The sequence below is a fragment of the Protomyctophum parallelum genome (assembly GCF_964188405.1).
Source record: "Protomyctophum parallelum genome assembly, chromosome: 4".
NCBI lineage: Eukaryota > Metazoa > Chordata > Actinopteri > Myctophiformes > Myctophidae > Protomyctophum > Protomyctophum parallelum.
Window position 1 is genome coordinate 42,386,340 of NC_139700.1, and position 15,002 is coordinate 42,401,341.

Here is a 15,002-nt window from a genome sequence, read left to right on the forward strand (position 1 = left end):
CATGCTTTAGAAAACGTTGTTATTGTTGGAAACCATTCTAGATGCTAGTAGTCTCACAAGCCTGATCTAGTGATAAACGTGTTGGCTTCATCTCGTGGTTAAGACTTAATATGAATATGAATATGATTATATGAATAGGATAGCCACGGAAAGACACAGGAAGCCATGCATGTAAACAAGTTACAGACAGAGACAGCAGCTGCTATGACGTTTCCACGTGGACTTTGATACCTTGAGCTGACAGTTCGAAGTCGGTTAAAGTGCTGAAGACTCCTCACAGTTCAATATAGGCCTATAGCCCATAGGCTATCTATTTTTTTTTAGCTTACTTTTATTGTGTTGTTGTGGTGGTGAGAAGATGGCGAAAACATTTCCCCCTTTTCTTTCTGTTCAGCCGTCAAGGGGGCTGCTGGATGAAAGGTTGACTGTACTGGTGGTGAGGAATATGTCACCAGTTCAACACCTGACTTTACACTCTCTTCTGCAGTCAGAAGACGGGGACTACTGGGAGGCCTTTGGCCATTACACCAGTGATGCAAGAGGAGATGTGAATGGTAGGCATTCATTCAGGCTACATAATAAACTAGAACTGCACTCTGTCGAGTGCATACTTGCTTGTTGCACACTAGTAGGCCATAAATGGCCAACTAGTGCGCAAGCAGAGCGCGCAAGTACTTTCGACCGCTGTAAACTGTCAAATCTTTGTATCTCTGTGAAGGAACGTTTGAAATGTCTAATTATTAGGTGTAACTATTTGCTACCTATCTACTTTATGCATATAAACACCTAGTATTATTAAGTATGGTTCAAGTTTCTATCTATATAAGAAATACAGTTTTATCGATTTAGATATATTCTGGATCCCTTTTTAGATTTTTTAAGAAAAATAAATCATTGATATGTGATGAAAAAAAGGTATATAAACTGAATTAAAATATGTTATACAGAATAATTATTCTATTATTTATTCTAAATTGTCAATTGTTTTAAATGTATTTCATCTTGGAATATAGTGATATTAATACTAAATCATGATCAGAGTAATAGGTGTCTCTAACTTCAATTTCTGTAATAATACTTTCACATTTGTTAAAATATACATGATCTAAAAACCGTCCCAGCCAACCCGCCACTTTTGATGCGTATGGAAATAAAATAGCAAATTGTGTCCCAGCAGATTTGCTGGGACCAGAGTACATGGTGTGTATATGTATGACTAGCTCTCAATGATGACGTAAGACATATGGTCATGTATGTAATCTGGTCCCAGCAAATCAGGCACAGATATATTACATACATGACCATATGTCTTACGTCATCATTGAGAGCTAGTCATACATATACATATATATGTAATTTGTAAGTTGATTAGCGGTATACTGTGGTTACTTAAAAACCAAAAACCATCCCAGCCAACCCGCCACTTTTGATGCGTATGCAAATAAAACAGCAAAATTGTGCCTGATTTGCTGGGACCAGATTACATAAATGACCATATGTCTTACGTCATCATTGAGAGCTAGTCATACATATACACACCATGTACTCTGGTCCCAGCAAATCAGGCACAATTTGCTATTTTATTTTACAAATTACATATATATGTATATGTATGACTAGCTCTCAATGATGACGTAAGACATATGGTCATGTATGTAATATATCTGTGCCTGATTTGCTGGGACCAGATTACATACATGACCATATTTCTTACGTCATCATTGAGAGCTAGTCATACATATGTATATGTAATTTAATTTGTAAGTTGATTAGCGGTATACTGTGGTTACTTTGCGCCAAAAACTGCGACAGCCACCCGCCATTTTACGCGTATGCCAATAAAACAGCAAATCTGTGCCTGGTTTGCTGGGACCAGATCACGTAAATGACCATATGTCTTACGTCATCATTTAGAGCTAGTCATACGTATACTATATACATAATCAATTAAATAAACTAGCAAATTGTGCCTGATCTGCTGGGACCAGAGTACGTGGTGTGTATATGTATGACTAGCTCTAAATGATGACGTAAGACATATGGTCATTTATGTGATCTGGTCCCAGCAAACCAGGCACAGATTTGCTGTTTTATTGGCATACGCATAAAATGGCGGGTGGCTGTCGCGATGAACGAAGACCGGGCAAAATTATTACTTGCGCGCTCTGCTTGCGCAAGTAATTAGGCCTATTACGTAACATATCAACAATAAATAGTACAATCAAAGCAGTTTATAGGCCTACCTACCATATTTTTCGTGTAGGCCTATTTCATTTGGATCCTCTATCTATTCCTTGCTGTAGTAGTGGAAATGCTATTTCCTCACAGGGATAGTAACGATATTGTTGATTGATTGATTGATTGATTGATTGATTGATTGATTAAATACTTGATTGTTAATAGGATAACACACAGCCCTAGGGGCTTGTTTCCATTGTGTCCCTGTATATTCAATTCAGTAAGACGTTTAAAGACATATACAATAGCCTATACAATAATAAACAATTAAGACACAATTAATGCATGTAGCAAACATTTGGCGGGTGGGGGTCACTTCTGGTGTTAAAGCTTAGAGGGCTTTTCCAGGACCATAACAAATTGCATTGTATTGGATTCCTTCCCATGTTTCCTATAGTGCTCAGAGATGTGTGTTTGGGGGGGACCTATGATGGGGTGGAACCCATGGGTCTGATCTGGAGCCTGAGACCTGTGCCAGGCAGTAGAACTGGACTACGGTAAGAACATTCAGTAAAGAGATGGAGAAACAGGGGGATGGGGCTTGATATTGACTGACTGCTGAGGTGGTGGTGGGTGCCTCGATCATGTGAATTGTTTTATTTTTTGTTTAATTTATTTGTTATTTTTGTTTAAAAAAAATCACACCCGTGTGAAGTGAGGGGCGCTAATATATTAAAGTCTAACTCATGTTGCTATGATGTAATGGTGATGTAAAACAAACATATTCTCTTTATTCTTAAAGATGGAGTGCCACAATTTTTGTATTTTCCCAGTTTTTTATGTGTCTATCAGGTGACAGTACTTAATTAGACAGACTGGAGTTGTTTTTATGTGCAATTGTGTATTGACTTTGTATTTAGGGTTTATTCCTCGAGGCTGAAATGGTGGCACTCCATCTTTAATGGCATTTAATGTTTGTGTTAGGGACAAGATGACGTAAATTTTCCCTTCATTGTCAATGGTGTTTTTAAAACAAACATTGAACTAAAAACAACCAGTAACCATAGGAGTGGCTAGCACCCCTTTAAAATGTATTATCCTAAGGCTAATGTAGGCCTATTGCTTGATAAATTGCTTTGATTGCGACCCGGCTGACGACAAATGCTGTTTTGATGTTTTTTTTTTTTTTTTTTTTTCTTTGGTGTTTTCAACATATCTGTAAAGCACTTTATAACTATTTTTGGAAAATTATTTTAAAATGACTTAAAACCAGAATGATCTGTCATGATCATGATCATGATCATGTCATGATCAGAATGGACCACGCCCATTAAAAAATATCACAATAATATAACACAATATATATAATATATTAATGAAGTGAAACGAAATGAAGAGTGTCAGGCTAATTTCCAGAGTAATTTAGCCAGAAAATGAATTCATACAAAATACAAAACAAACAAACAAAAAACAGCTTGCAAGGTAGAGATATTGAGTATTGTGGCACTGCAGCCACAAAATATCACTTGCACTACACCATATACTGTAGGTAAACTTAAAAAAATATTTTGAATATATATATATATATATATATATATATACGTTTGATGCGTATGCGCCGTGCCAGTATATGACGTAATGACTACTTGTGCTTGATATGGCAGTGGTGTCAGATTACATACATACTTACATGTATACATAGGGGCATTACCTTAATCCTCCCGACACTAAAACATATCGTCATTACATCACCATCGAAACCCAATTACACCCTGGCATTTGGTCCTTTAATTCACATCTTTATCACGTCATCATTGAGAGCTAGTTGTACCAGTTATACCCTGACGTCATATGCTGCTACGATACATACGCATACGCAAAGTAACCACAGTATACCGCTAATCAACTTACAAATTACATATACAAATACATATAGGCATTTCCTTTCCACCTTTCACCTTTCCTTTAATCCACCCGACACTGATCGACATATACGTCACCATCGAAAGCCGATTAATCCACATCTTTATTACGTCATCATTGAGAGCTAGTTATACCAGTTATACCTGACGTCATATGCTGCTACGATACATACACATCAAACGGGGCATACGCAAAGTAACCACAGTATACCGCTAAGCAATTTACAAACTACATAATACATATACATAGAGGCATTTACTTTAATCCACCCGACACTGATCGACATATACTTCACCATCGAAAGCCGTCTCTTACCTTAACAATACCCTCCAAAAACTAGGTACGTAGCAAATAGCTAAACCTAATAATTCAATATTTCAAACGTTCTTTCACAGAGAAGCTGAGATTTGACAGTTTGTAGCGGTCGACAGTACTTGCGCGCTCTGCTTGCGCACTAGTAGGCTTGTGTGCAACAAGCAAGTAGGCACTCGACAGAGTGCAGTTCTAGTTTTTTTTTCTTTTTTTTTCTCGTATATGTGATGTACTGTCTTACCTTGTGGGCCACGAGCCTGTAATAAAGTTATTTATATATATATATATATATATATATATATATATATATATATATTTTTTTTTTTTTAAATGTAGTAAACGGAAAAAAGGAGATATTTACTCGCTAGCCATAGGATCTGGTCCCCGACCCAAGGTGCAGCATGTATGCCTCTGAACAGAGACACCTCTCTTGTGAACACAGGTTTAGGAAACAGCATGTCCAGAAGCCCACGGAGATCACCATCTCGCTGTACAAACACCATGTGAGTGAGGGCTTTAAGGAACAGGCAGCGCTGGCCAGTGTTGTCATAGAGCGCTGGTATTTGGCTCCTGGAGTCCAGAGGGTTGATGTCACTGAGGGTGGACTCACAGCAGTCCTCTTTCTGCCACCGGGTACGTAAGCATCAAATCGCAGAGCACCGAAGAAGACTGATGTAATTTACGCATCCTACCTTGGTCGCGTTCACGCAAACCTTTATTCGCCACCAAATTCATTAACTTTTCGCCAAAAACTCGAATTTGAGTTACCGACGATACAGATCCACCTCCCTGACAATAGCACCGGGACAATTTTGTGATTTTTTTTTAACCACAGTTCTTATTATGAGACGATTCTAAGATGACCCAATGATTATTCTCGATAAAGAAATTACTTCCGCTGACCCAGGGGATGAACGAGTGACACCAGGACATTGGTACTCTATTATTGCACACCTCATTACACAGGAAAAGCCATTCTGCCCCAAGTGATTGGCTGGTTGTTTTTGTTTTTTTAAGGCCCTGGACCTTTCCCAGGCCTGTTGGACCTGTGGGGGGGAGGCGGGGGTATGCCAGAGTACCGCTCTTCCCTCCTGGCATCTCACGGCTACGCATCTCTTACCCTGGATTACATGACCCCCAGAACCATTGGAGGTACAACTGCTCATGTAGGGAACGACTACTTTGAGGTAGGTACTGCGTATAGGTGTTTGTGAGAGAGTATGTATGCATGTGGCTGTGTTGGTGACTGTGTATGTTTATTGTAAACACGTCCTTCCTGTGGCTGTTTACCGTATCGTGGTAGGAAGGTTTGCGTGCCACAATGACCGTGAAGGCTATGCTGTCCGGAGTTTCAAAGCTACTGGCAGGTTCAAAGACCCTCCCTCCCTTTTAGGTTAGGCGTACAATAGCTAACAACCCCAGCCTGTAAAAAAGCTATTGTTACAGAAACATACAGTACTGAAATGATCATAATACTGTACGTATACATTATACCTAGCCTTTATTTTGGAAAGCCCTACATGTTGACCTACAGTAAGACTAAACCTTTTGGCGTTTTTGCCTTTATTGATAGGGTACAGTAATTAGACAGTAATGGGGGAGAGAGATGGGGGGGAAGACATGCGGCAAATGCCGACGGGCTCGGGACTTGAACCTGCGACACGCCATCAGGCGTGCCTGGACCTCTCAGCTGCGGCCCAGGCCCAGTTTAATCTTTGTATTTTGTGTTTTATTGATTATATGGGTCTATTTTACATACTTGGATACTGTGCTGTTTTATCTTTTGTTGTAGTTTGTAGTTATATCTGTAGTTTGTAGTTTATCTGTAGTTTATCTGTAATATTTATTTCTAAAATATTATTTTACCCTTTGCACTTTGTAACTATGTTTGGAAAAGCGCTATTACAAATTAATTAATTATCATTAAATACATTGTACTGTAGGTAAGGGGAGTAGACTACTGTATAAAGGAGCGCAAGGGTGATACATGTTCACTGCTTGGTCAACTGTCATGTTATATATTCTTTATTTGTTTATAGATATTGAGTATGGCATGAAGTTAAAATATTAAACCTGAGCGTATTTGAAAGAGGGGCTTGTCTGCAGTGAATAAACTCAACGATTTCTCAGAGCGCTGACTCCTGCTCCCACTCCTTTACCTTATCTGGTATTTTTCAATTGTTACCCTTAATTGTTTGACTGAAATACAATGTGTAATATAATATAATATAATGACAAAGATAGCCAAGGTTCATATAGAGAGACGTGACTCGGATTTGTTGCAAATGTGATGTACTCCCCAGCAGACTGGGTATGCTGTTGCCTAAGGCTGGATATGTTTTCATTTGTTACCCTGTGTAATGTTTTAATGTCATAATAGCAATTACCATGTGTGGATGTCCAGTACAACAGTGTGTGTGCGTGTGTATGCACACAGGCCATGAAAACAAGAACGGGGCGCACAACCATAGACTGTAAAAAATATGGACAAAGCGTTCGCCGGGTCTAACATGAACGTAAAATGAAGCCTGTAATAATATGGTAATTCCTGATGTAAGTCGCCATCTTTCTAGATCCGTTTGGTACCAGCTGGCCATTGGCTGGCTCCGTTTTGGACCAGCTGGCCATTGGCTGCCCAGACAACGAGGCGGGACTTCCCCCCTTCTTCTCCGTTGGTTTTTATTTTGACTCGAGTGGGAGGGGAATCCCGATCATAGACTGTAACGGTAGCCACGCCCCTCAGAACATACGCGATGTTTTTTTTTCTTTATGGTCATTTTTTTAATTAATGGGACCATAATTTTCCAAAAAGAATATTATGACATTAGAAATGAGACTTTAAACTAGTGACTGGAAGAAGAAAGTATTCATGACCATGTTTATTAAGGTAATACAGTCTAGGTGAAGTTGGGCCAAAATACATGGGCCTCTATGGAGCTATGGGGCTTTTTGGGTCCAGTCCAGCGCCACAACAGGCCATTATATGAACTACCGATTTCAAATGAGGCTTCACGAAATATCTGGCTGACTGCCCCCCTGCTCACAACTAAACATTTTATTCACAGCAGCATGTTATACTACCACGTTTTGACCTTTCGAAACGTGGTATTATAAGTAACGTGCTGCTGTGAATACAATTTGGATCATTGAAAAGTGAGTGAGTTGCGAGCCCCCCTCTTGTTTTCATGATTCTGTTTTTGCAATTTGGCTCAGCACCAAAAAAGTGGAGGATGTTACTTTTCCTTTGAATGTAGCCTATACAAGTATACATAAACCACACATACCTGTATTGTCAAAACCACATAAGACGCATAGAGGTGCAGGAATGTGGACAGTGGTCTCTTGTGCGCTATACTTGTGTGCTTGAAGACCCCACCCCCCTATCGAAAGTGCCATTGGAATGATTATCTTTAACAGATATTTTAGAACAAACTGGAGATAGACGACACCAATCATGTCTAGTGACTTTACAAAACATGTTGACTGAGTATCGTGCAACAAAATACAATGGTTACACCGCATTGTCAGTCTTTGCATTGAATCCTTATTGTGAAAGTTGTGATTCTTTAGATTTGATTAGTGTCCTTAAGGGAAAATAATTTTGCTCTGTTAGTTTAAGGAATTGGTTGTCTGCTGCAGTCCGTGGAACTCACAAATTTCAATTCAGTCATTTTCATCAAGGACTAATTTACAACAAGAAAAATAGGTGAATTTTTTGAAGAGTTGGAAGAGTTGAGAAGAGTTGAGTTTGGAAACTGTCACAAATGGCCAGTGTTGAGAACCACCGCTTCAATCTTTACATGTCATTGTTTTCATCATTACTCTTATATGAAACTGCGGTGGTGTTTCTCTCATGTCTTTTTGATCAGACTGCATTCACGTTCCTAAAAGAGCATCCTCAGGTGTGCAGTGACAGGATTGCCATGATGGGCTTGTCTTTCGGGGCCTCTATGATGTTGGGACTGGCTGTGTACTCGACAGTCATTAAGGTATGGACATGATGTGTACTCCTGATATGACCTGATATGAATGGCTGTGTACTCCTAGCTCGCATAGCCAGCCTTCATCTGCCTTTGCAATGCATACATATATGGGGGGGAGGATTTGAGGAAAAACAAATCTAATACTGAGAGGGGATGAGACTAATATCCATGTCCACGCAGTGATATTAATATCGCAACGCAAGGCTAGTGTACTCCATCATCATAATGGTATGGGTGTCTCATGCTTGTTACTCTGGGCCCTCTGGGTTAAAGATGCTAAATGGTGTATTAAATGTGTCATTCTACTGTACAAAGACTGGATCTAATAACAGCATAGCTTAATGTGGGTGTAAGACGTGGTACTGACTGACAGCAGTGATCTACACTAGTGTAGAGTCACCGACATACTGTAGATTCTACAGTATGATTTTGGTGACTCTGTGATCTATCTTCCATATATGGAGCTGGCCTGTTATGACATCATTCTGACATCTGTATATAGACTCCATATTTGGGCATGCCTGACAAAGAACTCCATATATGGGCATAAAAGTGACACAGACATAATAGCATTTCCAACTTGCAGTATCGGATCGGTACTCTGTATCGACCGTAACGCAAAGTTATGGCTATCAGAATCGGTAATCGGGAAGATTTTTTTTTAAATTTCTTTCTCTATACCTCCGTAATGGTTTCTAGTTTCTTCCAGCACAGAGATATACGGAAGTGAACTGCATGAATCATCGTGCATTCATTATTTATAATGTGTATATGTTTTCGTTCAGCCCAGGTGTTTGGTGAGTGTGAGTGGGAGTCATGTCCAACCTGTCAGAGGAACCCTCTCTGAAATCCTTCATGACTTTAACAAGTAGGCTGTTTCAAACTGCTTTTCTATCAAATAACTTATCTACTGCCTGTGTGCCTTAATAAGACATAGAAACATACTAGAAACAAATATAAGTCCATAAGAGTTACTGCATGAGTGCTGTTGCAATTGCACAAATTAAAACAATATACAGTACATCAGTGGCTACGTTTACATGAGCAGTTAAATCCCCTTTTCATTCCGAATAGAAGTTCAATCCTATTAAACGTTGTTATGTAAACACCTACAAAAACTTACATCCGAATGAAAACGCTCGATGCGATCTAAAAACCATTCCGATGTCACTGGCCGGATTACTCCGATTTTCAATGCGATTGAAAGAAAATTGGACTCATGTATACACTGCTTCGGATGTAAATTCATTCTGGTCTTTCTGAGCATGCTCATTTCCATTGCGCTCCAACTCCAAGGCGCTCATAAGCCTCATATCCAAGGCGCGCCGAGGAGTTTGCACATAGAGCGCGTTATTTCGTGCATTTTGTGTGTGTGTGTGTGTGTGTGTGTGTTCAACGGTCTCTCTCTCACACTCTCTCTCTCTCTCTCTCTCTCTCTCAAAAATAACGAGCGACCCGATACAATAATAATCAGTGTGTTGCGTGCCCTGGCCGTGCTGTAGATAATAAAGTAGGCTACACATAAAAACGAGATGATCACCTTCCCAGCGGAGCAGGTGGGGAAAAAAAGACGGTAAACATGTATGTCCGTCCCTATCCAAGCAGCAGCCTCAAAACTACTGCGGAATGAAATGATGGGATTTCAAAGTGTCGTCTTTCGTCTGAAAGTCACAATGAATGAACTGCCTATATTTTATGTGTCCAACAGATGGCGTAGTTTCACGTGAATTAACATGTATCATGTCTTCTATCACTTCTCCATATAAACACTCATTCGGAATGACCATTTCCCATGTAAACTCGCGGCAAAGAATATTACATCGGATGTATTTTATTCGGAAGTATTTATTCGGAATGATCACCCTTCATGTAAACGTAGCCAATGGCAGTCAGTCTTTTTGCAGTCAACTTCTCTTTCTCATTGTAGCGCACTGTCTAGTAGTGCAATGATGCACAGTGCTGCAACCTGTGGCCAGAGAAAGTGCAACTGGCAGGTTTTATAGAGAATGAGGGGCAGGACAAACACAAATCTATACAATTATTTAATTAGATGCAAAAATCAGCATGCCCCTTAGTGCAGGATGCTTTGAAAAAAAAGAGTTCATGTGATTGTGAATGAGCTTGTAGATTGGCAATTTCTTGCCAAATGTTCCACCCCAGACTAAGATTACCTCGAATCTCGATAGTCGATAACATCGTAAATCCTTTTGGTCACATGAACTTTTCATATCTTCCCAGTTCCCATCCCTACAATGCACACACACACACACACACACACACACACACACACACACACACACACACACACACACACACACACACACACACACACACACACACACACACACACACACACACACACGTTGATTTCAACACAAAAGTATAAGAGCTAGGATGGAATTGCAATGCCCAGTCTATCAAACATTGAACTTTTCCTGTGGCTTCGGGACCGGAATTGACTTTCATAGGTGTTGTGTAACCACAGTTTCCTCCAACTAGAAATGCCAAGAACACAAGACGTGACGAGGAGAATCGACTGATCTGGCACGATCTGCTTCTGCCCATTCCAACTGATCCCACCAAGAAAGTGGATGTAAGTACAGTATGTGTGCTGATGTTAGGGACATGATTTATCCCTGCTTTTGGTCAGACTGATTCAATTGAATGGATTTCCTTTTGGGACTGTCTGATATGTACTGTATGATGATATAATTTAACAATTTACCCTGGTGTCCTAAATTTGGGCTAGGGATGTTAACAATTAATCTTAAATCGATTAATCGCCGTTTGCTGTGAAGCTGTCTGCGCACACGCACAGCTGATGTGAGCCGGTTAAAAAAGTCCCCCCACCTTTGTAGCCACAGAAACGTCTCTGCTTTTGCATTTGATCATTTTGATGACGGTGCACTTTTCATTTCATTCCTCAAAAGATGGCATTGCCTGGCCCTGTATCTCAAATGGTCAAATTTAATATTTGATTATGGAATATAATATGCATTTTGTATTATTTGTATATGAGCAAAAATTAGATTTTCATGTTAGACGTTAGAGGGAAATTAAGATTCTCAGTTAAAATAAAATAAAAGGTGCTTATCAACTAACCGGTTAATCGATTGATAAGGTTATCAATTAGCAATTAATGAATTAATCATAATTTGCATCCCTAATTTTGGGCCCAAATATATTTTGTCAAAAATGTGCAAACATAAATAAATTCCAAAAGTAGCAGATCTGCGAGCCACGCAATGTAAAAAAACGCTACCAGAGCATCAGATCTCGCACCACCCGTCTCAGTAACAGTTTCTTCCCCCAGGCAGTCAAGCTGCTGAACAGCTGACCTTGAACTGTATTGCACTGTATTGTCACTTCACTTGCACTTTTTGTGTTTTTGTCTTTTTCTTTGCACTATAGATGTTTGTTTTTGTCCTGTGTATATAAGACTGAGAGTGCTCTGAGCAAAATAATTTGCATTGTATTTATACTCTGTATCTATATGACAAATCCAGCAAAGACTTGATCGCTGTTTCTCCTTCACGGATGCATTGTTTCTTTATCCTACCAGGTTGGCCAGCTGCAATGTCCTCTTCTACTGCTTGTGGGTGAGGACGACCAGAACTGGCCTTCTGCAGAATCAGCTGAAGACGTGAGTCCCTGCCTTTTACCTACTTGTGCAAGCATACTGTACATACAGTAGTCATCTGGATTAAACAGGACTGAAATTTGTGCTAGAGTAGCCTTTAGTATGTGACCCCTCGAATAACTTAAAATTACAAGGAAGTATAGCCTTGGAAACGAACAGTTCCAGAGGCATGAGGCCCATAGTTCAGGAGCCTAATCCTGTTTCTGTAGCGTGGGGCAGGTTATACACGTGCGGTACACCCCCTGGACATGACCTAGTAGGCCTATGTCGCAGGAATTTTTTCTTTGTCTTTGGTGTGACATTACAAACGTAAATAAAATTAACAGGTCAGAGATTACTTACAGGTATGTACTCCATGCATGGCAAATTAATGTACTCGTCTGAGAGGACAACATTCATTAGCACTTTGTTCCCATTCGAATCTAGAGCTTAGTGGATAAAAAATGTCATGTCATGTCATGTCCATCTATGTTGACTATTATAGTATCAGAATGGACTGAAGCTGTCTGGCTTCTTGTGTGTGTTTTATATCCTATTTTTATTGAATATTTTCTTTCTTTGTTGTAGCCTTTCTGAAATTATTAAACTGCCGAACGAACAAATTCATGAATCGAACGAATTCACAACACAAACAGATATTGAAAGACATGCTGGCCAAGGGCTTCTTCCAGTTAAAGAACTTAAATAAAGAATTGCCAAAACTTAGAGGTGTGTTTGAGACGTTTGAAGTACAGTTTGCTACAATGAAAAAAATATGCCCTCTTCTTTCCCCAGATGAAAGCGATGATGAAGAGGGCCGGCAACAGTCACCTGTTAACCATCCTGTCTTACCCAGGGACAGGCCACCTGATTGAGCCTCCTTATAGCCCTCACACCCGCTATAGTAACTTCATAGCAGGCGCTCAAAGGAAGAAAGGTAGGAAATTGCTCCACAGGTGTGCATAAATGCATCGGAAACACCGCTCACCCGCTTTATGGATGGCCTCTGGGCATCACAATAATTGCCCTCATGCTTGTTTCCATTGCAGTGGTAGCTCTGTGGGGAGGGGAGACGACGCCTCACAGTCACGCACAGGAAGATGCCTGGAACAAGACACTGCACTTCCTGGAGGAGAACCTTTATCGCAGCACAGACACCTCTGTGCCTTCATCATGTCTGTGATGCTTTCCCGGTTTTAAAGACCTAGTGAAATTTAAAATACGTTTTTCACACTTTTAGACCATATCCGTGGTCATCATAATGGGTATACCGAACAATTTTAATTTTTGTGTATTTTTATATAAAAAGTCCATACAAATCGAATTTTAATTACTTCCAGAAAACGAAAACATGCTATGTGATGTTGTGTTGAGGCTCACATCAATAAAAGCCCCATTGCTGCATCGTCCTCCAAACACAGGTGGTTTTGATTATAAAATTGTAGATAATGCTATTTTTGAATGTTTGATTATTGTGATGCCCCACACATATACTGTAGACACACAGATTGTGTAGTGGTTAGGGAACACCTGCCTAATTGTCTCCCTTTAGGTGAGCCTTGGTGGGGCATTCCATCTTGATCGCTCATTGGAGAGCACCTGGGCCTGGTGCCTCCAGAGAGCTATAAAAGCAATGTCCCTGCCATTTACTCACAGTGAGAGAAGCAGACCTGCTGTCTGTGCCTCCACTCCCTGCTTGCCTCCATGTTCTAACCTCTGTAGTTATGTTTGCCTTTTCCATCCACACACGCATCACACCATGTTCCACACATCCACCACCACACCACTGATTACTGACTCCACACCTCATAGGATCCGGTGCCTCATTATGTTGCCCTTAATTCAGTTCTTCAGTTATAAGGTCTATTTTATAATAAATACAGTTTTGTGCACTGTTGCTTCGTCTCCTGCCTCCCAATCTTTGCCATAGCATGAGACAGCTATGACATTAAATGTTCAAACAGTCTTAGGGACAAATATAGGGTAGGTTTAAAGTGGAAACCAAAGTAATGAGGAAGAGAGACAGAAAGAAAGAGATCTTTTTTTAAAATCATATACTCAAGTTGTCCTACAAATTTGATAAAGCATCTTTCACTTGTAGTTGAGAAATATTTTACCAGGAGTACATATACTTTAACTCAAGTACTGGGATTAAGTACTTTGTCCACCACTGCTGCATGCATGTGTTTCACAGGGATGTTCAGTTTACGGATGGGATGATCATTTGTTATCGTTTTCTTTTATCGTGATAAAGAACACTCACAATAATCATAATAATCACAATAATAACCCTTTGTCATACACTAGGATGAAATCACTTTTGTTGGGCTGTAAATTCAGTACCACTTAGTCTATACTTTATAAGACTGATCTGTAAAGAATGCATTTGGTGCTCTCTTATTTCACTCTACACAAATCGACTTGGCAAACATAGACAATCTGCAAGTTGTCACAACTTGTCAGCTTGCAGATCAGCAATCTTTGGTGAACATTCCCCCCATAAAAGGGATGCTGGGTGTTCAAGTGGTTCAGTCAGATAACTCACAAATAGATTTAACCAATATTTATTATAGAATGAGAGTATACAAGAGTGCATATAATATTTTACCTTGGCGTTCGGCTCTGCTGCAATTTTCTCCCTGCTCGGCACAATTAAACACCATCATTAAACATTTTCTTAACACAAGAAAATTATGTTTTCTTGTGTGGTAAATCCACAGAACTCACTCATTTATATTTATAACATTCATAATGACATTAATATAACATTCATTAGAACATGCATGATAAAGCAGAGTGTAAACACATTAATTATTTATAGAAAAATACCACTATGTAGCCGCAGCCAATCCAGTCAGGGGCCTAATGGAGTATTCAGTCAAACACTTCAAGTGGCTATAGGTAGGTTACTAGGTTCTTATTGGACGAGATATTCTATCTTAAGACTCATCACACATGTATGCATTGATTAAGTTTGTGTAAGAGAA

General features: G+C 39.7%; 1 protein-coding gene across 1 annotated transcript; it reads left to right on the top strand.

Annotated features, from left to right (window-relative positions):
• Nucleotides 1-205: 205 nt before the first annotated feature.
• On the top strand, nucleotides 206-13,723 carry LOC310857826 (peroxisomal succinyl-coenzyme A thioesterase-like). Its single transcript, XM_083763753.1, has 10 exons — nucleotides 206-554; nucleotides 2,636-2,735; nucleotides 4,856-5,046; nucleotides 5,431-5,600; nucleotides 8,283-8,402; nucleotides 9,182-9,264; nucleotides 10,896-10,989; nucleotides 11,959-12,039; nucleotides 12,811-12,952; nucleotides 13,065-13,723. Exons 1-10 carry the CDS (start codon nucleotides 359-361, stop codon nucleotides 13,196-13,198), a joined length of 1,311 nt encoding a protein of 436 aa, XP_083619879.1. The 5' UTR covers nucleotides 206-358; the 3' UTR covers nucleotides 13,199-13,723.
• Nucleotides 13,724-15,002: the final 1,279 nt, after the last annotated feature.